Here is a 26,553-nt window from a genome sequence, read left to right as displayed (position 1 = left end):
TTTAAAACACAGATACCCCATACGGAAAGAATACACAGCACTTTTCTGAGATTAGAATAGAGTGACTTTGCCATGACTCCTCAGCTGCCTAGGAGGAGCAGCACAGAAATCTTAAATAAGTTTTCTGACTAGAAAAAAATACTGAGAGCAACATCATTTATCACTTTTAGCCTATGCGACTGAAGTGTGTGAGCTTTTACTTTAGTCATAGCTTCTTTCATGCCCAAATGTTAGATAAATAACATTTATTTATTGCCTGTCAGCAACTGAGCTATATTGTTTAATTATTTTAAAAGTTACATTGTGTGATTATTTTAAAAGTTCGTAAATGTGTATCTTGAAAGATAGCTATTTGTATACACACATATACATGTATACACATATGACAGCATCAAAGATGGCATTTAGGAAGTACATGGAGCTGGCTTCTGGAATGTATCTTGTGATTGTGCAAGTTCTGTTCCCCAGGAACTTTCTCCCGTTCATGTCTGTGGAAATCCTGCCTTTGCACTAAGAGGGCATTCCATTTTTTGTTGTGTTATTTCCTGACAGCATAGCTGCTTTTTTATTACTGTCCAGCCTGTTTGCCTGTTGCTGAAGATAGGGGAGAGTTTAAGATGGTCTGCAGATTAACTGTTAGGTTAAAAGGTATAGAAGGTAAAGATTTTATTGCGAAGAAGCAGGCTTATGCTTATAATGCTTATTGTTTCTTAAAAGTTTATCAAGTGAAGAGTTGTTTAGCTGTGTGTGTCTGTGTATATACATGAAGTCGTTTGAAGCCATTCAAATTAGAGTTTGAATGTTAGTGGTTTTGCTCTGAAGTGTTTCATATTATGTTGTTATGTAACCCATTGTGTACTTCCTCATGTAAGGGTCGCCATTTTTGGCGATTGGGGCTTGCATATTCAGGGACCCTTTTAAAGCTGCTTTTTAGGCAGATGATGGAGGTACTAAACTTTTCCCTTAGCAAGAGGAGGAGGAGCATGAGAGGAATCAGCTCTTTGAAAGAACTCCTCTCCTCATGCCATCCCCCTTCAGCTCCCTCAGGGGAACCATTTTGGATTAGGGACAGAGATCACCAGACCAGTGCATTTCCATGAAGATTCCAGTTCTGGATCCTCTGCTTCCTCTCTTCGTTTTCTACTGTCTCTGTGGCATGAAGTACTCATATATCCACAGGTATCTAAGGTACAGTTCTGGTGTTTAAGATTTCTTGTTATATTTTGTGCAAGAATTTTTCTGTGGGAGAGGGAAGGGATCTAGCTGCTACTGAGTTGGGCTGAGGAGGGAGAGTTGGTTTGATAAGATAGCTGTTGGGGGGGGGCAGAAAACACACATCTTTGGTAATATTGTTCAGAAAGTGTGATGCTACCTAGTTTTTTTTGAAGGTTAGTGACCTGTTCAGTAGAGCTGGTTTTACCTCCTCAACACAAGACCTGTGTGTTTGCCATAATCACTCACATTTACTACACAGTATATGAATTTAGAGTTCAGTGTTTGTTGTCCTGTGCTCACTGCCTTACACTGTGCATTACATAGTTTGTATATACATACAGTAACACAGTGTGTATTTTGCTGTTGTAAAGCAGTGTAACTGTGAGGTACTGTTGACTCAGAGGTAAGGCCTGGCAGAAACGAGGACTGAAACTTCTTCCATCTTTCAAATCTGGAAAAGGACCTGCGTTCATAGGTTTTTCAACTTCACTACTATTCCAGTATATACCTGTTGTGAAACTGAGTGTTTAGGGATGCTAAAAGAATCATGGTCGGATATTAATAGAAGTGATTTTAATAGAAATCTACATTTTTGGACTACTATTTATAGGGTGGTGAGATGACTGGCTTTAGTCAGTGTAGATTTTTATCCTGGCATCTTATCTTTGTCAGGGAATGATTGACCATCCCAGAAGAACTGATATGATAAAGGAGTATCTGACCTTCCTGGTATCTGTGTGGCCCCTCCTGCTGTTGGTAGTCGATTAGAGTTAATGGTCAGGGAATGCCCCACTATCCAGTTCCTTGCATTATTGCAAAGGCTGGGGCCTAACAGGGAATCCTTGGGTAGGCGTGTGGGTCCGGGACAGAGGTGAGGGACGCATCACCACAATATCCTAGACCATCATGCTAATAAAAACACTACCAGTAGTTCTAGACTGACATGGAAAATCACATTGATGGTTTAAAGGAATTATTTCACATGTTCCATGCGTATATGTCCATTGTACATTTTATTGCCATGATTGCAAATGGGATTCTAATATCTAATGTACTGGCAGTGTTTGAAATACGTATTTTAAACTTGGAAGTGTAACAATTCCTGTTTTACTAGTACGTAGGCAATAACAGAAGAAATACGGAATACTTGAAAGATGATTCAGAAAGAATCTTGGGTAAGAAAGTTATTTCATTTTAGGCCTGGGTGTATTTGTGTCCTGATTCAGTAAAGTGCTTCAGGTCATCCTAAACTTTTAAGAATGTGTTTGATTTGCATTGAAATCAAAGTAGAGATATGTGTGCTTTTTGTACTTTATGGGCTTTAGTAGCTCATAGGAGCTATCCATCAGGTTAGTTTGTCAAACTCATACTGTCATAGGGAGCTGTGACTTAAAAAACAGAGGAGAAAGCAAAACTTCTAGCCAATACCTTTGGGGCAGTGGGCTAAATAATATTTCTTAGTACTAAGCTTTGATATCCTATGTCTTCAGTAGAATTTTATAAAATTATGTCTCTCTGATGTTTCAGAATTGGAATACATTTATTAAAGGAGAGAAGCTTTGAAAATATAAATCCTTAAGTTATATATTGCAAATTTTAAGGGTTACTCTCATTAATGCTGGCTTAATTTGATTTTTGTATGAGGTAATACAGATGCTTAAATTCTGTATTATTCTTGCATTTCAAAGTGAGTAGATTTTAATTTTCAACCCCCTTAGTGGACTTAATTAGTACATTGAGTTATTTTCATATACTATTTTGGGTTTTTGCAAAAACTGTATCTCATATAAATTTGACAGACATGCTTATGTTATAATATACATTGTGTTCAAATCGGGAAAGGAACTCAATATTATCTTTATAGCCATACGTGTTAATTCTATAATGCTGTTTTTACGGCATGCTAAAGCCATAAAAGAAATTGTGTTTCGTTAAGGTCACTATGTTACTTTATAACTGGAAAGTTAAATTCTCAGAGAAGAATGAGCTTTAAATAAGCCATTGAGATTAGATTAATGCAATCTGGATTTCAATAGGTAACTTAATTGAAGTACCATACAGATAGAAATAAGAATAATTTCACGCTTGGCATAATTATTCAGATTTCTAGTCACAGCACACCTCTTCCCTGATGCTGCCACCTGAGCGCTAAGGGGGACTACAGAGTATTTCGAATCTGGAATCCAGATCCTTTGGGTTTTCTCCTGGAAAAGACTGCGGTTGATGTTTTATGTATACAGCACTTGAGCAACAGCATTCAGATCTTTGTTTTCATTTATTTGTCATATCACTAAGCGAATGGAAATAAACCAGTGGGATATAGATGGCTTTTATATGACAAATACTTTATAGCAAATACTTCTAGTTCTGTGGTATGGAAAGTTTGGGTTACCTGAAATCCAGCATGAAAATGGAAGCTAGCGCAGTTCACAGTGCTGTGTTTCATTTCTTGGTGGCTTAATTTAAAGGGTAAGCAGTTTGCCAACTCAGACTTATCCATCTCTTTCAGAATCTCACTGAATTAATGCGTTCATTTGATGCTCAAGTGTAACATTTCATGAAAATTGTGAATTGAGTCTTTGGTTGTTTGTTTTTTTTTCCGAGTTACAAATATTTACTGTTAATTCTGTTGAAGAATGAGGAACACAGACTATGAAGGGTCTACAAAATACATTTTTTCTAGTCAAATGGTGGTTTTTTTGCTGTCTGTTAATCTTATAGCTAAAGAAAAGCAATTTATTCTAACAAATTATTCAAGATGGAGCCCACAGGAATAGTTGAGATGCTGTTGCTGTACATTATGACATTATACGGGGAAAGTAATGTGATTTACATGCTGCTTGGGCAACTGCTAGATAAAAATATTGCAGTTTTATACCAACTCATGCACCGTTTGGGTATTCTGGTAGCCTCCTGGTATGAAATGAAAATATAAAAATAATCCTAAACATTTATGTCTTACTGTGGTGGTGATGCTTATTGGTGATTACCAAGGATTCTTCAAGTGCCTCAGCCAATTCAGAGTAGTACAAGACATAGTTTGACTGAGATTTGATGACATGGGGGAAGAATTGATCAAAATGGGATTGTCTGTTTTTTAGATGAGCCAAGGGACTGCACCTTTTTGTATCTGTTAACATGTTCGTACTCTGGACTTGCTTAGAGGATGCCATGCAGCAATATTGTATTCTAAGAAAGCACAGACAAGTAGCTAGAATGCAGTGGTATATAAACTACCCTCTTAAAATAAAATGTAAGACTTCAAGGTTTGAATATAAAACATATTTGAGAGGTGTAGACCGAGCTTGCAGCTCTTGTGGTGACCTGAGAAGGCTGCAGAGCTGCTGAGCCACCACTGCCCAGAGAGGCTGTGGCTGCCTTATCCCTGGTCTGGTGAAAGGTGTCCCTGCTCATGTCAGGAGGTTGGAACTGTATGAGCTTTAAGGTCCCTTCCAACCCAAACCATTCCATGATTCTCTGATTTCCTTCCTGAACAGGTAGGCTGTGCTGAGCAGCTCAGCACAGTACTGCAGGAGATACCTCAAGTCTTAAAAAATTAGAAATGCTGATGAAAATGTTACAGTTGTCCACATAAATTTAGTTTTGACTGAGGGCAATGACATAGTTGACCCTTAGTATGTTTGTTTGCTGCTGGATGGTTTTGTAGCAATGTCTTTTTCAGATGACTTTATCTAAAAGCATCTCTTACTTTCTGGTGTCCTTGAAATGAACCCATAGTTGGAGATGGAAACACATCCACTATTTTAGTAGAGAAACACAGAGTAGTTACTACAATTATGGAATAAATATCCATTTAAAGAAAGATTTCTTTTCAAAACTGAAAATTCCTTGATTCCTTATTTCTGTTTCATCCTGTTAAATTCCTGTTTGTTCCACTGAACAGTAGATGTACATAAAACGATGTACACGTGTACAGTGGAATGGGAAAGGTGGCAGTTTCGCCTGTTGTACAGCCTTGTTTTGTTGTCTAATGCCAGCCTCATTCTGCCTGACAGAAACCTGCAAATACAAGTAGGATGGGAATTTTAAGCTCATGTACTTTCAGTAATTTTGAGATTATTTTTGTATAACGTGGTAGTATATGGTATATCTGGTTTTCAAAACTGTTCCTTCATAAAACTGCTTCATGATGCAGTAGTTACTGAAGGGCAGGTACACTGAAGTCATGTGACCTTTGCAAAGGTGTCAGTAAAAATTGCTACTTGCTATCTTTTTTTAATCACAAAGCAGTGAGAATGACATTGAATGTTTCATTAGCTCCCAGTTCTGCTTCTGATTTCCAGCTTTATTTTGAAGTTAACAGTTTGGTGCCCTGTAAACAGACAAAACCTGATACAGTAATTTTGCTAAGACTTGTTGACAAAGATTGTGAAAAATATTAGGCTCCACTAGAAGAACCTGAGCTTATTTTTGCATTTGCAGGTCCATCTCTGAATAGTGTTATTGGGCACTTTATTGCCCATAGTTATTGGGCACTGGGATGCACTGTGTGCTACCAGAGGCTGATACAGCTCTCATTAAATCCTAAAGCCATATTTCTTTTTATTTTAATTGAGTTGGACTGAGCCCTGAGCTGTTTTGTTGTTTGGTTTTGTTTTTTCCTTTTTTTCCCCAGCACTAACAAGAGGAGGTTAGTGAAAGGATAAATAATGGTTAGAACATCAGCAACAGTGCATTTTATGTTGATTTCAACAGCACCAAACCCAGAATATGAAAGTTTTATCTGCCCCTAAGTCCTGGCAGGTAACCATGGCAATCATACAATTTCCAACAGCTCATGGAAAATACTTAAAACTTCTAAAGTGAGCTGTCCCATTAATAATGAAGAACATCAGTGTTTTGCCATCTGTTATGTGCTACCAGTGTATATGAAAGACCAGCAGTTGTGTAAAACAATTTCAGCTGCAAGTTGGAATCAGTTTGGCTTATAATGAAAACCTGCAAAACAGCATAATGTAGAATGTGGTGCATCGGACTCTGCTTTTTAGTTTATAGCTTAACATAATCTTCTAATACCTGCTAAGAGTCTGTAAGATTTCCATTATGTATTCTCATTTTTAAATACCTGCAATTTGATATATGCATTTTATTGTGGGCAGATTCTCAGACAAAAAAAAAGTAATAAAATATTTTGGGAGGTATTAATTTCAGATTAAGAAATCTTTTCCCAGATGTGTTTTGCTGCTCCTGCAATCTGAAGCACTTTTAACTGGAATTTTGTGGGCCCTTAATCAAAAGTACATGCTCAGGGACTGTGGTCTAGGAAATAAGTTCATGCAGAAACAGAAGTAGCTTTAGTTACAGAACATATGTCTACAAATGGAAGGTGAATGCTGGTATGTTTAGTCTCAGTTAACAATTTGTGGTTAGAAGCTTCCTCTGCGTAACTTGGTGGTGAACATGGCCAAGATGTGCTACAGATGTATATCAGAGTCTCTGCATGCTTTTTCTGTTACTGAATCCCACTCTATATAGTACCTTTCTTTTAATAGGGGAAGAGAGGTTCTTAATCAGTTAGGAAGGGCAGCGGATTATGGTTCTAGGCAGTGTATCCCTGCATGTACTAGTTCCTTTTCTGTGCATGGAATGCATTCATGAGTGGTTGATCAAGCGGTGCCAGATGTGTGAGGCTTTTTACTGGTCACATTGGAGCTCCTTTTCAAGTACAGTCAGGTAATCTCAGCATCCTTACAAACAGCAGTAGTGGCTGTCCAGAAATCATTCCTCCCACTGAGGACGTGTGCAAAGAATTTATCTTTTGAATTGAAAAGAAATCTCCAATCTTGAAAGCAGATCTCCTGCCTTCTTGGAGCACACTTTTGTCCTCTCTAGTGCCATGGGACCAGGGATTGCGTTTATCATGGATATAGTAGCAGATGTTTTATAAAAAGTTTCTTCAAGTTTGAGGATCCATACCTCTACCACTGGAGCCAGTTAGAAGAACGGAAAGGACCAGTTAGCCTTAGCCTTGCCTTTTGGTTTTAAAGTCAGTAAGATTCTAGCCAACTGTTCAAATACCTTCATGGAAAGATTTGTAGAAACAGCATCTAGGGCTCGACTCAGTAAAATGCCTAAAAACATGTGCTCCCAAATTGGTTATGGAAGGATCTAGTATGTTCTATATAAAAATGGAGAAGAACCTAATATAGAACAGTCTGGGTTTTGTGTAATAATTTCAGATATTTATAATTCATATCCTGTAAACAGCTCCAGCTCTTGAAAGTATAGGAACCAAATACCTATAATGCTGGTTTTAGGACCAGTTTTGGCGTGTGCTTCTGGGAAAAACAATGTAAAGGGTTTTTTTGCAGAAGTATATGTAGTTGTAATTTTAACAAAATTATTTTGTCTCCAAAGTACATTCATATCAATCATACATAAGTCTGCATATTGAATTTTAGGGGAAGATCTTTGCTGGTCCCTGTGTGAATAGAAATGCGAGTACAGATTTGTATTGACAGATACAGTTTCATGTGTCCTAAAAGCATATTTAGTTTTTTTCACTGATAAAATACAAATCAAAATCTTTCCCTTTACTTTTTGCTTGTAAATAAAAATGCTGTTTAGGAGTTGGAATATAAAACACTAACTAGATTTCAGTTGTAGATAATTTGGTCTAATGGAAAGAGGGTAGTGGTTACCTTTTCATAACATGAGACTGAAAAAAAACAAACTGGCCAGCCTTTGAAACAGTTGTGTTTTTCTATTACCAATTATTCTAGTCACTATTTTGTGACAAAACCTCTTTGTTACTGTAACAACTTGTCAGTAACAACAGTGCAGTAAAATAATTCCTCTGAGTAGTCAACCTGCTGCTGCAAAATGTCTAATGGTGAAGTATAGACCTCCAGCTGAGTCGTTTTGCCCTTAGGTTACATTACCTCTGGTAAGGACAGTGGGCCTCTGTACCTGGTACAGAACCTCATGGTAGATTGCTTAGTGTTTAGTTAAGATTAAATTTCTGTCAGGCTAAAAGAGCAGTTTTGACTGTTTTCAGGCTGAGTATAATTTCTGAGATTTTCTGTATTTTGCTTATAAAAGTGGCAGAAAAATAGCTATATCATAAGCACCAATTAGATCAGCTTTAAACAGAAAAAATGCATTCCCTAAGCATGTTGTGTCAGTCTTAATTAGAAAACTCTGTGCTGTTATTATCTGTAGTTAATGGGATTCTTTACAATAACTTAGGGGATAGAAAGTACTAACACTGAGCACTTTGCTGCTGTGTTTATAACAAAGTGGTCCTGCCTGTGAAAAGAGATGTATATATTTAAATGCATGTGCAGTACAGGAGTTGTACTAAAAGAATGCAGCTTCTGCTGGAAAGTGTGTTTTAACATAATTGAAACAGTTTCACTGCAAATACTGCTGTTGAGGGTTTGTGACCAAAAACCCCTTAAGAACTGAAAAAAAGTGCTAATGATTGTGGAAAATGGGGATTTTCTTGAAAAGTGTAAATGGGGGCTTGAAAGCATAATTGGTGGAAAATGATTGAAGTAGAATCAAGGATGTGTGGTGGGGGTAAGGCCAGTTCTTTGGAGTGGCTCACAGCTGAGGCCGTGTCTGCACTGGGAACAGCTTGTAGAGCAAAGCAGTGCTCTTCCTGCCTCCATGATACACCATCACATAAGAGGAGGAGAGGATAACTCCAGAACTGAAATGGTCTCGTGCCAAGCATCACAGCTACTCACGTGGTTAAAGCTTTTGGAACCAAAGCCGTTCCACAAACTTCTTTCTTCCTCTCCAAGCCCTCCTGTGTGCCACACTTTATCTTCTGCCTCACACAGCCAGTGGTAGCAAGTTAGCATCCCTCCTAATGTGATCATGTGATACTTTAAATCCTTTGAGTAAAAGGTGGGAAGACAAGTTCCTTGAGCTAGTCAAGAATCCAGTAAGAACAAAAATTTTACTGAGAAGAGGAAAAATAATGAAATTAGTTAATCAGTATTGCAGTACTCTTTTATTTATTAGCATTCTATTTTATTCTAGTATTATGTGTCACCACCTATTAAAATTTCTCTCAACAGCTTGTGTAGACTTCTGTTCCACACATTTGTCCAAACCTTGTCAATGCAGTGGGGCATAGAGCAAGCTATGTTCCATTTGAGTAGTAACTCAGTTGTGGAGTATGGGGTAGCAGAGTGGATGAAGTGCCAACAATGCAGCTTTGGCTTTTAGTAAAGCATCAGTTTCCAAGAGGTTTCAGACTTCATTTTTTCATTTCTCAGTAAATCAGCTAACACTAGAATCACTTCCTACACAATTTGTGTATGTTGCTGAAAAACAATATGACTGCTATAAAAGAAATAGCAAACAATATAAAACATAGTTTTTTTTTTTTTATTTTCACACTGATCTTGATTGTTACATGTATTAATATTAAAGTGGAATGTGAAACAGGGCTGAACATCTGTGTCAGTTCATATCTATAAAACAACATAGATTTTGGAATTTTGTGAACTCAGTTAACATCACAAGAACTGTATAAGTTTTTGAAGCCTGTGTGTCTTCAGAAATTATAAATCTTACAGTAATTACATGTTATTAGGTAATTGCATGCAAATAAAAGATGAGCAGAAAAGACTTCCTTAAGTTATTAAAAAATGAGGCTGTTTTGAGTATACAGGATTAGTTGCCTGTATTTGCAAATGTACTTTCATATTGGTTGGAGGTTTTTTGTTTCTTTGTTTTAATTCTATGAATTTAAATGACTACTTTAAGAAATGTCATTCACAGTCTTTGCTTGTTTTTTTATGTCTCCTAAAAATAATGCTGTTCCCGGTAATTTTCCTAATGAAAGAGAAGAACAGAACAAAAAATCAATAAAGGTTCTAGGAACCCCACAGCAGTCCTGAATTTGAAGGAGCAGCTTTACTTTAAGAATGGATTATACTGTTTTATCTAAGGAAATAATAATCTTCAGATTTTCATCCTGTCAAATGTGTAGACTTTATATTATAGGTCATTGTAATTATGATCCCTCCCAGGAAAAGTTTGAAGCTTGCTGTAAGTTACAGGATACATGGCATGAGACTTTTAATTTTCAAGTCCCTCAGCAGAATGTGGAGTTCATAGAATTATTTTATTTATTAGGGCCAATATAATATAAAATATAGAGTGCTATAGGAATTTAAGATTTTTATGACAGTTGTAATATAATGTTTAAAAATCAAGCTACTATATGAAAACTCAACCACAAAATAATAATTTCTTTATATAATTATGAAAAAGCTAGAAAAATATTAATCCATTCTGGAGTTTTTGTACCCAACATCTGAGAAGTATGAATTACGGTGGAATTATGGGAATAAGTTGATATTTCCTCCTTCAAAGACTGGTAATTCTGGATTGCCAAAGGAATCACATAAATTGTTATGCCACTGCCTCTCTGCCACTGTTATGCACTGCCTTGCTAAGGCTGTAGCATTTTGTGGAGAGCTACTATTAGGAAAAAAATTCCATAGAAGAGACATCCTTCCAAGGAGAGAATTTGGCATCCTGTCAGTGGATGTTTTTGCAAAACAGTTTTTATTAGGTTGCATGATTTTCCTTCATCTCTAAGAAGGACAGTCAAGGGTTTTTTGCATATTGCCAACATATTTTTATTTGGACTTTTCAGTTGCATTTTAGAAGTGAAAATCACATTCTTCATGCCATTCATATTTCTTTCTATTTTTAGGATGCAAAGTTTGTGGAAGAGCGACGCAAGCAGTTACAAAATTACCTAAGGAATGTAATGAACAAAATTATTCAAACTGTGCCAGAATTCACAGCCAATCCCAAAAAAGAGACTCTTATTCAGCTGATGCCCTTTTTCATGTAAGTATCTGTCAAGTAGTCAAGAAAATATTAAGCTTTTTCACTGCAATTTAAAATACATTGCCAGCATCTCCAAAATCTGTAAACCAGTATCATTTTAAATAGAAGGCTCCTGTTCAAATTACAAGTGCTTTTGTTATATTTAAAGTCATATCTAGTAATTGTTGTTGATATGAATGGTGATTTTGAACAAAAGTCACTGTGTAAAGCTTAGAAAAATATCTAAGCTCCTCAAAACCTGCATCCACACATACTCTTCAAACAGGTGATGCTTTTGATTTCTTTTCCCATTTTCAGGTTTATTTTGGTTTTGTTTCTGTGGGGTTTGTGTTTTTGTTTTTAAATTTATGTTGGGGCTGAGGGTGGAGCACTAGTAGGGACTTAGTAACCAACTTAAAAGGTCAAGTTGTTGAAAGCTATCTAGCTGAATTTTGCAATCTGTTCTGATTTCATTAATGTTAATGTTGAATAAGTCCAGAAATAGTTTAATGCAGTCATCTGGTAAAAATCTCAAAACAAACCTGTTGATATGTAGTCATACAAGGCATATCATCTGTTCGGATCTTTCAATTTTGCTGCAAACACCATTCTTTACAGTATTTTTAAATAATATTTAGACTTATTTAAGAAATATTAATGAAAATCTTTCTGAAAGAGGTCTCAATTTATTTCTTTCACTGATAATTTTTCATTATGATGGTTTTTCAGTACCAGGCCTATACAAATTCTGTAGAGGTTGAGCACACTCATAGTGAGCCATCATATTACATTTGCTGTCCACAAAGCTCTGCACAGGGATTGTGCATCCATGCCTGTGAATCCATGGATCAGTTTGCAGAGTCAAGACTGATTTAAAATTAGTATGTTTCAGTAGATATGTGCGTACTTACTATTTGCATGGGCTCAGGCAGAGTTTCAGCTTTCCAAGTTCAAACTTTATTTCAAGCAAGCTATCTTTGTTAGAAAATGTAATAGATAAATGGAAGAATGCCAGGATGTATTTTGTTGTATTCATGTTTGTTCAATTTTTCCTGGATTTGAAAAAGCAAAAATCAATTTGATGAGACATCATGATGAGTAAATAGCAAATTGATGTTTGTAGGGACAGACATCTCAAGAGACTTTACCTTTTTCTCCCTAAGAACTTTTTTGTAGAATTTGACTAAGGGTTCTAAAACAGGCTGTAAAGATTGAAATGGTTTCAAGTACTTCTAGTTGAGAGGCTCCTGCATGGCTTTTTGTTAAATCATTTAAAGAAGCTGTCCATGTACTTCATTTTGGTATTTAAAGAGGGGGGAGGCGAATGCAAAATACATTTGCAACTCAATACTCAAATAATTTTTGTTCTCCTTTCCAATGGTACTTTATTTTAAGCTGGTTGAGTATAGCAGTAGAAAGTAGTGAACTGGTAATTTCTTGTCAATTTCGTGTCATAACTTGCAGCTTTAACTGCTGTTTAAGGTCCTGTCTTTTCATTGCCTGGGCATAATTGATTATCCTGAGTTGTACACAGACAAGAGAGAATGCAGAATAACATCTGTAAGCCAGCTCAGCTTCAGTCTGCTTATGAAAGAAATGTAATTTCGAGCTTTGTGGGGCACAGAATATTTTAACAAATGATGATGGTTTCAAGTGTACATTGAATTGCTGTAGTAATTGTCATTACATCAACAGTACAAGTGGTCATAGAGGCAGCAACACAACTAATATTAAAATGTGAGAAAAGGAGACGTTTTCCACCAGAAGCTATATTTTCCACCATTAGCAATATTTATGTGAAGCTATGGAAAACATACTGATAATAGCAGTTCATTACTGGAACTGTGATGCATTATTTACATGCTTTAACCAGAATTGTGTTGGGTTTGGGTTTTAATTTAATTTCAATTATTAGAATTTCACACATTTTTTAAAAATGTCATTAATTCAGCAGCACCGAACAATTCAACAGTGGCCATACTGTGAGATCATAACTATGAGCTAATACAGTACTGATGGACAAGCAATGATCCTGCTTTTCAGGTGTTTTGTTTTGTTTTGTTTTTTTCATCTTAATACACTGTTGTCACACTATCTTTCTATTCTACTTTGATAAATGACATTTCAAGAATAGTTTATTTATAATCTCTTAGTTTATGTTAAAAGCAGGAAGGGAAGACAAATTTCCTCTTATTCCTCAGCCCTAAACTATTAACTTGTTTTCTAAGAGATCATCTTATCTCTTTTATAAGTGTGTAAATAGAATTTAGATCTCATGGTTTTGCTTATTAAAATAAAAGTGCCAGGTGTGAGGACTTGCACAGGAGATGTAAAATCACATTACATAATGGATTCTACCAGTGATGCACAAGTCAGAATAAACACCATTACCCTGTAGGTAAAATGCTGAAAATACACCCAAAAGCCCCTCCAAAACCAAAACACACCTGCCAAAAAAAACACCAAAAACCCACAGAAAAAAAAACCCACCCAACAAAAAAACAAACCCAGCCCTGTTTCTTCTATAAATGTAATGAGCTGAATAAGATACAATTAATATCACTGAAAGAACAAAGTCTTACTGAGAAGGCAGCACATTTCAGTAACCTGTTTTCTCAATAGGGGTACAATTTAGTATGTGAAAAACTGTGGTAGAAAATAAAGCAGTTACCTTGAAGGAAATAAATGTGTTCTAGGAGATTTGCTCAAGGAAACTTGCTAACACCATTTGTCAGCAATTTGTAAATGCCAGTATGATGCACTGATTGATGCTAACCTTTTTTTGGGTATAGCTGTACCATAGCTTGCAAAAAGACTATAGTTATTTTTAGTGGGTTTATATTTGCATTTGGCAGTTTCATGATTCGCGACACATCACTTGAAGCAATGGACTATAGTGGATTCAAGAATATTCTTTGATCCCTGGATGTTGTGGCAAAAAGATTCTGTTCATATATGTATTGTAAATGATTTCCTTGGAGTTTTTTTCTCAAATAATAGATGCGTCAGCTTTCTCTCTTAGCTAGTGTAGAGCATTCTCCATGGGAATAGTAGTGGGATTCTAGAAAACCTTAGCTGTGAGCAAATTAACTGTGTAACTCATTTCCAGCAGAGAAAGTGGAGTTTTAATGCATTTTTCTACTGAGATACAGGCTCTTCCTCTGCAGATAGAACAGCAGTATTAGATTAATAGAAAGGTCTTCCAGACAATTATAGGAGGAACACATTTTAGAAAGTATCATTATTGCTGGGCTGTCATTTGAATACTCAATGTCCTTTATTTCCTGAGAGTCATGACCTGACACTTGGTGAGTAAGAAAAAGTGTCTAAAAGAAAATGAATTTCAGTTCCACTTCATATTGCCAACTTCTCCAGTGTTGCCCTTCCTTAGTGGATTCTGAGCTTTGGCAACAGGAGATCTCAGATGTGCTGGACTCTGTGAAATGTTTCTTACCTTTGTACCACACCTGCAATTCTCCTAGTGTGTTAGATTTACTAGTATTTTGGTTTAATAATATAATATAAGCCATTGTAAAGACATATAATAATTTGGATATATATTGTGCTTTTAGTACATATGTGTGTATAGTTACTGGTTACATCTTTATTAATGAAAGAGTTAGCATTGAAATATTAGTCGTAGGACTGTGGTGTAGAGGGTAGTGATACCTCAGTCTGGGAGAAAAAGTTGCAGTCTTAACATGCATTGAAAGTCTGTGGGGCATCAGCTCTGTCTGTTAGCAAGCAATGAAATATAAAATAAAAAAAATAATTACTTGGTCTTAAAGAGTTTTTTCTTGCTGCAAAAGAAAATGACCACATTTCAGTGTGAAAATGAAAAATGCCATAAAGGTTATATGTGATCAGACATCTGATGGAAAATACAGGGTCAGTTTTAATTAATCACTAGAATCCTATAATATGATTATGGTGGGCAAAAAATAGGATTAATGTCTCTAGGACTGAATCCATAGGTTATTAAACGCTGGGAGGGTATTGCCTACAATATTTGTTGCGAGGTTTTTCCTTTGGGGATTTCTTCCTTCCAAGTGCAGTCATTTCATACAATCAGACAGAGATCTGATGAGGCAAAACATTTTACTTGATCTGTATGAAAAAAAGCCTACCACTGTTCTAAATAATTTTATTTTGAAACTTGGATATATTAACAATTAGCAGTACAATACTGTGAAGTAGTTTGCTAGCATTTCTCTTCATTATTGTATCAAATGCTAGTAGTTAATCATGGAAAATTGATTTGTTTTGATTTCTTATGCTGTGAAACTGTCATTAATGTATTCTTTCTGTTGTAAATCTCTACCATCTGGAATCTTGATTTGTATTTTTTTCAATTTAAATGCTGCATTAGTTCAGTCACAGGTTTAGTCAAATAATTTCCTTTATAGTCCACTTTCATGTCTTAATGTAAGTAACAGATTCTGGCTCTGCCTGTTTGTCTGTTTACATGCTGAATAAAATCCTCTTTAATAATAAAATTGACATCACAATTTTAAATTTTCCAGTCCATGCAGAGCAAAATCTAAATCAAGAATTGGCTCTGGTGAGTGAGTTTGCTGCATCTGCTGCTGGTGAAAGCCTGTCTGTTAATACGTATTAGTTAAAATAACATTTGTTTGCACTCAGGATTGGTATATTATGGATAAATAAAACTTATTACGTATACTTGTGTGTTAATCACATTTTTATCAAGCTATCTGAAAAAAAATCACACACATTGGCTCTTTGTCAGTACATGAATAGGAACGGGTGGGGTCTTTGGCAACTAACATCACAATTCTTTGGACCGTATAATAGTGTCTTTCAGCACAAATCATCATAATAGGTTATATAATTTCAAGTATGTAAAAAGCTAAAAGCAGTAAAAAATTGGGAAAAGAAACACTAAACTGTTGTGATGTTCCATTTTTCTCTCTATGGTTTCTGTATCAGATCTCATTTTTTAGAAAATCTTTCTTCCCATCATCCTCATTACGGGCACAAGGTGAAATACAGGAAAAAATGAGAAAGAACATCTTGTTCATTAAGGGTGAGGGAACACTCTTAACAGGTTGTCCAGAGGTGTTGCCACTCTATCCATGGTGATATTAAAGACTGCGCAGGCCACAGTTGAGGGCAGCCTTGTACAGGGGGATTGGCTAAGCCATTTCCCGAGGTGCCTTCCAACCTCAAAGAGTCTATAAATCCCTTATTCCTCAAAATCTCAACCTGCAGTTTTAACTTGAGTTGTGTTTCACATAAACCGTGGGCAAAGAAGTGTTAGCTAAATACAAGAACTCTGCCACTTTATGGACTCTTTTGCTTTGGCAATGCAAATGTTTGCATTAAAGTATATGCAAGAATAGTGTAAACAGAATTTTGTGAATATTTTCACAGATGACTGTGCTGTGTATTTTTTTTATATTGTTTTCTAGGCCACAGCTACACGTTACAACAGTTTCTAGGTAACTATTACATGTTCTGCTGAGCTGCAGAGCTGGATGTTCATTCTCTTGTGGTAGCTGCTCAAATGTATGCTTTAAATAAAGCAGAAAACCTGCTCAGTAAATCATCAGAAAAGAGGCTAGAGCAGGTTCTGAGAAACTGATGTCTGCGGGATGTGTTTAAACAGCAGAAGAGTCGTCAGTTATCCATAATGATGATTGGATCTAATGCTCAAAAAATAGGTTGTCTTGATTTCACTGGATGGCGTTACTGGTAGCATATTTGCTAGCAAAAGCTGTGTCCTTAGGTGTTTTGTGTCTGTTGTCTTTGAGTCACCAATTCAAATTGTAGTAAAAAATTCAGTGTTTTCTACCTCTCTTTCTCGCTTCGCAAATGATTCTTCCCTCCTGGAAGGTGGCATTACAAGAAGCACGGTACAGGGATACAGGTACCAACCAATAAGCAAATTTCAGTACCAACACATCAGCCACTCAAAACTAAAAGTTGTTGCCCTACAAATATTCCTCTTAAGATTTATTTAGCACTAAACAGCACGTAAAGCCAAGTATCTGCTTTTGCTTTTCCAGATCACAAAGTTAATGTGGAAGAATAGGTGTTAATTCTTAGAGGGCTGAAGAATTTTTGTTTGGTTTGGATTTGGGGGTTTTCTTATCTCTATTTCAGCCGCAGTTGTCAGTGTGTAACTAAGAATATGTATATAAAGGTATGAGAGGTAAAAAGAATGTTCACTTCTATACAGTACCATTGCTAGTATTAAAATGTTACTTTCAAGCATATATGAAATAAATCTTACAAGAAAATGATGGTGAGGTTCCTATGGATGTTGTATTTCTCAGTTAATTTTAAAGAAATTCAAAACTGACCCTTCTGAAGTTACTTGCAAAATATTTTAGAGGGGTACAAACATTTGCTTAGACTTTAAACTATTGGTTGTATTTCATTCAATAGATTCATCTCAACAGAGGATAGTTTACAGCAGATACAGGCACTGGTTTAGTATAAAGAATGAGCTAAAACTTCTTCACAGAAACATTTGTGGAATACTATTATAAATAACATCTTTAAATATACACACATCAATATGTTAACGTGTAGAGGAGAAAAACTTTTTGAAACAGTGCTTTTACTGTGTTCTTGGCCGGTGACAGTATTAAGATGGGGTTTGCATAAACTAATAAAAATTTTAAAAGAATTGTAGGTTTATAGATTTCTGTTTGTAGGACTTTAAATCTCAGTCTCAAGGTGAAAAATCTTATTCTGCTCATGTCATTTTCTAATATTCTCTGCTTCATTTTATGTTATATATTAGTTTTATAGCTACAGAGAGGTTTCTAAAATATTCTCTTTCTTTTCTCTCTTTAGGACTTGGTTAGTGGACTGATAGTACCGAGTTTATAGCAGCAGAGAGCTCTTAGTTCACCAGTCTTTCTGGATGAATATCTAAAAGATGATTATATGAAAAAAAAGCAGCATGATTCTGAAGCATATTTCTCTAGTGTAAAACAAAATGTAAATTATAGTTAATACAGCTGTTATGCATTGGATTGCTCTTATTTGAATTCTATACTCTCTGTATAACATAGGTAAGCAAAAGCTTACACGCATTAATCTGCAGCAATTAAACTGGTTTTGTTTTATAAAAGAATATTTTCAGGTATTGAGATGACTATTTATATGTGACTGCTGAATGTTCATTGAGATGATGCCTTTGACATCCAGGTAGTTAGGGTATGGTTATACAGTTAGTTAAGCATTGATTCAGTTCTGTTTGTAGGATAAGTAGTTTACATAAGTTTAGTTACATATGTGTTTAGAGTGATACTAGTAACATGATTTTTGTACTGAATTTTTGCTTTGCCACTAAACACGCTAGGCTACGGTTGTAGCTTGGAAGTTCTTGGGGCAATTGGAAACAAGAATTTATTTCCAATTCCAGTGAGATAGCAAAATTGTACTGTCCATTGACTGTGGAATGTATGTGGTGCCAGTATTCTGCTGGTGGTGCATTATCAGATAAATCATAAGATCAAAAGCAAACAAAAAATCCCTGAAGTAATGCAAAACAATAACAATGTGAAGTGAGGAAGTTTTAAATGAAATTCTGAATAGGTTAATTTCTCAGAAAAAGAGTTGGTGATGGCATGATGCTTCTTTAAGCTATTAGTGTACCTATCTGTGCTTTCCAATAGAAAAAGTGACAGTATTCAGCTAATGCATCCTCAGATATTGTGGCTAGTGTCCAGGTTTTTACCTGCTTGCATCTTTTAAAGTGACAGCTTGTGTTGTCAACTTGGCACTGAATGAGTTCAGTATCTCTTTAACAAATCTCAGTTATGTTCTGTAACAGCAAGTAAGTACTTTGATAAAGAGGAATATAATTTACATCAACAAACTGGGAATAGAATTTGCTTAAATATGTGACTTTTAATTAGTAAAGCACCTCCTGATGCTTGAAACATGCTAATGAAACTAATTTATTGCGATGTTAATTTGTTGTTCTACTTACAAAACTATGTAGAGACATTATACAATATTTATCTTTCAGTAGAACTGTGTTGCCAAGCACTGATTATTGTTGCAGTAAAAATATCTTTGATATCTAAAATTTGATTAGAATTTTCAGATAATGCAGGAAGTTTCATTCCAAAAATGAATGTGGAATTTTTGCTGATGATAGAATTATGGAGTGGACCATTCTTAACAAACATACACTCTTATTCTTGGTTTCTCCATTCCTCACTTTGTAACTGGCAGGTTTGTGTTTAGTCTCTTATAACCAATGTGGCTTGACATCAGACTTTAAAAAAGCATCATGCCTGTTCTGATCTAACTGAAATGTGAAGAAGTTGTTTGATCAAAACATAGGAGAATTCATACTTAAATCTCTCTTGTTTCTACAAGACTTGTATTATCATGTTAGCTTGTCTTATATTTTGTATATTTTGGCACATACTGACCTTGAAGATGTGTATTACATGGCATTCTACAAATGTGTTAAATTTTCCCTTTCCTCGTCTGAGTAGTTGAGAGGGTTTATGAATGCTGGAGGAAAATGACAGAGGGAAAAATGCATTAAGAGGAGTAGAAACAGTGATAGAGAGGACAAGAATAAGCGGGGAGAGAGACATGATGCTTAATGTTAAAAGGCAGATGCGTTCAATATAGTAAGGAAGTAAGGGAAAATGCTGATACTTGAGGCTTTATTAGAAGCATTTGGCTTTATAAAGCTAGTTTTATCCAAACAAATGAAATGTTGTTACAGGTGTAGGTTTTGTGATCTGTTTGGAATTTAACAGATTATTTGTGAAATAATTAAAACTTTGATCCTGCTTTAAAGTATGGGACACTAAAACCATGGGTAGTCATTGGAAAAGTATGTCAAGTCTGTCAGCCTTTGTTGCAACTCTCCTGCTCTTTTCCATGTGGTGAAGGACAGTCCTGTATCCTCCTATTTTGTTCAGGTGTAAGGTTTGCAAAATTATTTCTTTATTACCAGTGGTTAATGGTTTTAAATAGTCTGAATAAATGCTAAAATCTGTTACTTGAGGTAGAAAAAGGCTGTTATCTGTGGAAGATGAGTACTTCCATAATGCAAGCTGTAGCATAGTTTTCTTCTATTGTGTGTGCAAGATGTGGCGGGAGAGTTAAGGAAGCTCTGTTTTAACTTGAGTACATAACCGACCAAATCTTACTTAGCTTTGAGAATTTTTCCAGCACACTTCTGTCAGTTGAGAGTGTGTATGGAAAAATACTGCCTTGAAATATTTACAGAAGGTGCCACCTATGCTGGGAAGAATAATGTATATGTACTAGCAAGAATTTTTATTTGCTCTTCTCTCTTTTGATCCCAAGGGGCAATTTGCAGTACAGAGATACCATCAGAAGTATTTTAGAAAGAAAAGCTTCTTAATCTGATTTGTGATCAGAGCATATGATATAGCCAGATTTGTGTTCTTGTTCCCTGTGTTCCTCCCCTTTCCCCTGCCAGTGTTGTGGCATTCTCTATTTCATGTTTCACAGAATTGACATCTTTCCAGCCATGTTTTTTCAACATGCAGTTTTCTTTTTATAACCCCTCTTGAGTTAATGTATACGTATTCCAGCCAAAGAGTTTTCAGTCCATCATGGCAATAGTAGCAGCATTCACAGTCTTCAGACAGTTGCTGTGAATGGAGATGCAGTCCAAACAACCACCAGCACTCAAGATACCTGCTGACTTCAACTTGGTTGCATAGTTCCCAATGATTTACGGGAGGCATATATAATTATCAACGAGATGTGCTTTACATACAAATGTAATCCTTTACATTTCAGATCAAAATTTAAGCAAAGTGTAAATTTGGAGTCAGAATACATGTTTGGAAATTTTTAAAGCTCTTTCTGCAGTTGATAGTCTTTCAATTGTTAAAGTTCAAAGGACTAGAAACTCTGGTTTTCTTAGTTATTCCTCTCAGTTGCATTTCTGTAGGTTGTATTTCTTTTTCCAGCAGTTGGAAAATTGAGAAATTAAGAGAAATTTGCCAGCAATGCCCAGTGTAAAGAAGTTTTATTCAGGTGACAGAATCTGTTCATGTGCATGTGTGTGACTACTGCCCACCTGTTTTCTTGTTCTTGCTCATTCTTTCTTGCTCTCATGTGCATTTTCTTAGTCTTTCACTTTTAAGGCAGTACTGAGCCAGAAGTGTTTCAGTATTCAGTGTATGTACAACTGAAAAACATCTTCTCCTGCAGATTATGGGTACTAGTGAAAATACTATTGAAAACCATCTTCTCCTGCAGGTTATGGGTACTAGTGAAAGTATTATTGGCACACATCCTTCTAAACTCACCCTAATGACCTCAGTGTTGTGTTGTTCCAGGATTTAAAATACCTCAAAGAAAAGCTGTTTGTCATTTGTTTGCCTTGGTGTGATGCTCAATAAAACTGGTATGTCAAACAGCAATTCCATAATACTGAAGAGTTTTATGTATTGTATTTATTGCCTCATTGTTGAGTCTTGCCATTAAACCTTCACTTTCAAATGGTATGACTCTTACACTGATTACCGTCTCAATAAAGACAGTGAGACTTGCTCTGCAAAGTTAATTGCTAGGAGTTTTTCAACCAGCCTCAGAAACAGGTATTTGTTGAGTGTATTCCATCACGTAGATTTACATCATGCTTCTTCATATTCAAAGTGACCTTTACAGTGCTTATGAGGAGAATAATTTAGTGTATACCATACTAGAATTGAATATTCTTCAGTCACCATTGGAACCATATGAGTGTTTGTGATCTTTTGTAGTTGCTGCAGAATAAACCCTTGTTAGTGCTGCCTGAGAAAATAAAAATGTGGAAGCAGATGCTGGGTTTGTGTGCCTGAAATTGTTGAAACAAATGAGGGAGAGGCTATGGTATGGAGTTTCTTTTACAGGTGTAGAAATGTACAAGAAATGCTCTCCATGGTTGCATGGCTTAAAAGACTTGGGCAAAAATCTCAAGTAGGTTGACAGTAGCAGTCAAAACCCACTTTATGTATTGCTTTTGGTAGCTATTTGGTATATATCAGTTTCCTTCATAAATACCAACTTACAAAGCTCTGAAACAAATAGAGATTATGTTGAACAAAGCCATGTTCAAGGTTACAGCAAACTTCAGTATTGTACAAAATGAGCTTTTAACTGCTGTGCATTTTCTGATGGATCGATTTCCATCTGTCTTTGCAAATAATAAAAATGGCTGTAAGAGTTAGTGAAAATGCCAAGTTGCCTAACATGAAAATATGAAAACATAAATTTACCTAGTATTTTTTCATTTAACACCCTTACAACATGGAGAAATAATGTCACTTTGAGTCCCTCTTACTACTCTTGATTACACCTGATCCCCAGTTTGTACAAGGCAACTATTTTGCATAACTGGTTTTCTTGTTCCAGGCAGCTTGGGTTGAGGTGGTATGATGCTCGGTGTTTTACTAACAAACCATCTGGATTGAGATGCTTTGATTATATGATTTACTTCTTCGTTTTTGTCTTCCTCTTTTACTGCTTGTTAATAAACTTGGCAAGTCTTTATCAAGAGACAGGTTTTCTAATCTATGCAGGTTTTGTTCCTAACATGTTTAACTTGGAGCAGAACAAGAAGAGGTTAAGATTTTGTTTTGTAAATGAGCACAGAGACAGTTAATTTTTGTGCCATTACAGCAGCAATCCTGTTTCCTTGGTAACAGGCAAGTCTCATGCACTCCCTTCTTAAAAAGTGAGCTCTCTAGATATTCCAGCATTCCTGTACTGCAGCAGGTGCTCCTGAAACTGGGGGCAGAGAATGGGCTCTGGAGCCAGGAAACATTTTAAGTTTTGAGGATGGGCAAAAAATGGAGAATACATTTGTAATTATCTTCTTTACTTTGCAAGCAACATAAAATTAAACCAGAAAAGGCACTTGCAAAAATATAATTTTAATCTCTGCCATCTCTGGTTTTGTGTCAGCTATTATTTTAAATTCACATTTCTGTCAATAAGGTTGTAATGGTGAATACTCAAAAGTACAGGTTAACTTACACCAATAAAGTAAAATCTTTAATATGCTTCAGAATTAAATCAAAACAGTTGCCATTATAAAGTATCTTGAATAAAACCAACTTAGCTGGAATGCTGACGCATTTCAGCTCCACTTCTGGATATTTAGTAATGAGTCGTCACAGGTGGGAAAAATGTTGTAGAATAGGAAAGGGGTTGTTTGTGTCTCACTACTGCAAGTGGCTGTGACTTACAACTCTCCAATACCTTCTCTGTTTGTGAAAATCCTAGCTTCTGGGACTTGTATTTTTTGAGAAAGAGTTTTCTCTTGTGTGTGGTTGGGAAGTTTAGTCCTACCTTAAAGGTCAGGTTGGTGGTTTGCTCAGTTCTAGTGGTAGTAGTGGTGAAAGAGCCCCACTCCTTGAAGTCCAGGGGTAAAAATCTCCATTAGCTGTCCGCTTTCTCTGCTGAGATTTTTCCATCACACATTAGCCTGTTAACTGAGAATGATGCTGCCAAAAAGTAAACTGGAACATGCAGGATATATTTGGGAATGGACTGTGGTTATATCTTGCACAGATATGAATTAAATTGGTAGATGAAGACAAATATTTTACATAAATGTGGAGATCACTTGTTATTTCAGTAGGCAGAGGCAACAAGTTTTTAGACATCCAGCCATTAAACTGAGAGAATATATAAAACCCTTTGCAGAGTTTTGTAGTTTAGGGTCTAAATGTGAATCACCTCATTTTCTATTGCTCATTGACAAACCCTTACACTGATGATACACTTCCTGCGTAATTGCTTGACTGGCAAGTGTTTGCCCAGGTGCATTTAGTGAGCTGAATCAGAAACTATTTTAAATTCTAAACACACACACACACAATCCTCTTTCTTTTGTCCATACCTAATTCCTGAACAACAGATCCAATGTTCTTTATAGCTCATTATGCCAGTTTTGAATCTAGAACAAATTTTTACATCCTAGCTGTGGCAGGTGCAATACTGGAGAAGCTGATGCAATTGTGTGCAGTGCTGTGAAGTACCATCCTCATTCTTGATGGCATGAAAGCATTTTACTGTGGAATATGGTATCAAACTATCACTTTACCTTTTTTTTTTTTCTTTCAGCCTTCTTCAAACTTTTTCTTTGTAATGTGGCATGATTTTCCTCAGTGAATAAAAGAATGAAGTTGTTCTTGTCAGGTTAGCCATATGGCTTTACCTGCCACTCAAATACAGAGTTACTGTATATTTCTTATAAGCATTGTGCTTTGTACCAATGTGCTCAATTTAACCCTCTTTTTACTGTCTATCAGCAGTAGTTGATCTATTTATTTAATGGCATATTGGAACAGAATTTAACCCAAGAAGATGACATTATCATATGTTAGGGGTCACAGCACAGTGTCTAGGTTCTGGTTTAGGTTAATTTAACAGCAGTGCATAAAACCAGAAAAGTCCAGATTGCAACAGTAGGCGTTTGTTCACCAGAGTTATTTTAACTGGAGTGACTTGTCCAGTAAGAACTTTCAAGAGAGGTTTTCACCCTGGGAAAGTGTACTAAAAGTGCCTTAAACTAGTAGTTTTAACAAAATATATTTCAGGAGGTAGAACAGTAGAATAAAAATGCATCCAAGACTCAGTAGGATGTCTTGACAAAGCTCCAGTGTCATGCTCTGAGGTCTCTGTGGCTTAAAACCTGAAAGGCAGCAGGGTGCTGAGGTCTATGTTGTAATAAAGAAAATGTGAAATGAGGGCCAAATGAAAGATGAAGTAGCTAAATTGATTTGAAAGAGAGAACTAGATGTGTAGATTGCACAGGAGAGAATGGGTTTAGATGGGAGCTGTGAGAACAACTTGACTCGGCTACATAGAATCAAGGCAGCACAGGAGTTTGTTGAGAGAAGAATTTGGTGTAAAGAGAAACAGTATATGGGAAAGTACTGGGTAATAAATGGTGGTGTGGCTGTTCATGTGAATTAATAGAGAAAAACTGGAGAAGGTAGGGACTAAGAATAAAGAAGTAGAATAAGAGCAGAGGAGTGCTATGAAAAGTAACTGAAGGAGAAGACTGAGACAGTTTGGACTGAATGAAGAGAGTGTATGTGGAAGTGAGTTGAAAAAGAAAGATGGTGGGAAACAATGAAAAGAGGAAACATGGAATTTGTTTTCCTTTACTGATTTTGTGCACACAGGAAAGAAGCCATTTCATTAGAAGTGGCTGGGATTTGCTTTCATTTATTGAAATAACAATGGTAGCTGAAAGAGTGACAAAAGAAGAGGTTAACCACAGGCATAGAATGTTTTGCTGAAACAGTATGTAGAATGTATGTTTTTCCTTTGAAAGTAAGCCTTGAAAAAAAAAACACCCATACATAGGTGATTTGGGTATTTTAACAAATTCTTATTGAGTACAAAGATTCAACTCCACCTAAGATCTTGGCATGAGAAGGCTTGGTTCAGTGAATATTCTGCATTCAGTTGTTACCCCAGCTATAGAGCAAAGTAAATGACTGATAAGAGATTCCTCTAATTTGTAGGTCTGACCAGCTTGGTGACCATTCAGTGTCCCTGTTCTCTGGCTCCTAGGATAAAACTTTGTCTTTAATCCTCAGATCCATGAGCTCCCATTCTCTCCTCCTCATGCTCAGAATATATTTTTGCAAAGTGTGTTTTTAATTGACCTAGCAAATAATTTAATTGTCTTTTAACTAAGGAATGAGAGGTTTTCCAGGTGATAGTTTTATAAGGATGATCCTTGTGTTTTTCAGAGTATCAGCCATTAGTAATGTTTACATTTGAAAGAGATGGACAGCTGTGCAGGATTGATAAAAACTCTTCTTGTAAGCATGTAGAACGTATTTCTACTCGAATAGCTAAGAAACCTGTCGGGGCTTTTCCTTTCTTCCCTTCAAATAACAGTAATTATCAAAGTTTGAGGTTTTTTTTGTGTATTAACAAATATACATGATTTGTAAGGGAAGCTAAGTGTAATACTCTTGTTTGCAATTGTCTAGTCATTTCTTTTTACAATGTAAACCAGTTTCTGACATGATTACTTGAGTAGGATTCTTCCGAAAGACAAAAAGTAGTAAAAAAAACCCCAAAACCAACCAACCTAATTAATTAAAAAAGGGGTTTATTTTCTATTTATTTTGCTAAAGTCTCTAATAAATGAGACTAGACATGTCTGGACACTTTATTTCCTAGTTCTCCTCTCTGTCCATAGCATTATGCTGCTGAAGCTGACTTTTCCAGAGGAGGAGAGCACAGAGGAGTTTGCAGCTCCAGCAATCAATAGCTGAGAATGAGCCCAAACATTGCAGATGCCGCAGCGTTTCTGTTGTCCCTACTGTATGATGGTTTCAACCTTCCAACACGTGGGAGCTCTCATGCTTTAAACTACCAAAGCTGTACCTTTCTGTCCATTTCCAATCCAAGCCCTAAATTTTAATACAGTGTTTTAAAATGAGCACAGAATTGTCAATATCAAAGGTCCACAAACATTTAAAATCCTCAAATGTATTTTTATGTACAGTCCAATTGATCAAA

The 26,553-nt window shown here is 36.0% G+C and overlaps 1 protein-coding gene and 1 long non-coding RNA gene across 4 annotated transcripts in view; both read left to right on the top strand.

Annotated features, from left to right (window-relative positions):
• Positions 1-26,553, top strand: part of SNX29 (sorting nexin 29) — a 121,854-nt gene that overhangs the window by 74,904 nt on the left and 20,397 nt on the right. The window contains exons 20-21 of one of the 3 annotated variants that reach the window (XR_009963459.1): positions 10,916-11,390; positions 11,430-12,799. Coding sequence is in view for 2 of the 3 variants with exons in the window: in XM_062611848.1 (XP_062467832.1) it covers positions 10,916-11,055; positions 16,467-16,500 (174 nt within the window). In the remaining variant the exon portion in view is untranslated. Of the gene's footprint in view, positions 1-10,915; positions 11,391-11,429; positions 12,800-16,466; positions 17,301-26,553 lie in introns of those variants that run through there. The other 2 variants (XM_062611848.1, XM_062611847.1) reach the window with 2 other exon arrangements.
• LOC134160137 (uncharacterized) lies at positions 3,037-4,145 on the top strand. The gene is made up of 2 exons (XR_009963456.1): positions 3,037-3,447; positions 3,568-4,145. It is a non-coding gene; the product is annotated as an uncharacterized LOC134160137 (long non-coding RNA).

The sequence above is a fragment of the Pezoporus occidentalis genome, unplaced genomic scaffold (assembly GCF_034315485.1).
Source record: "Pezoporus occidentalis ecotype Australia unplaced genomic scaffold, CSIRO_AGI_Poc_V1 ctg158, whole genome shotgun sequence".
Lineage (NCBI taxonomy): Eukaryota > Metazoa > Chordata > Aves > Psittaciformes > Psittacidae > Pezoporus > Pezoporus occidentalis.
Note: the sequence above shows the minus strand (reverse complement) of the source record. Positions and strands in the feature narration are given on the sequence as shown.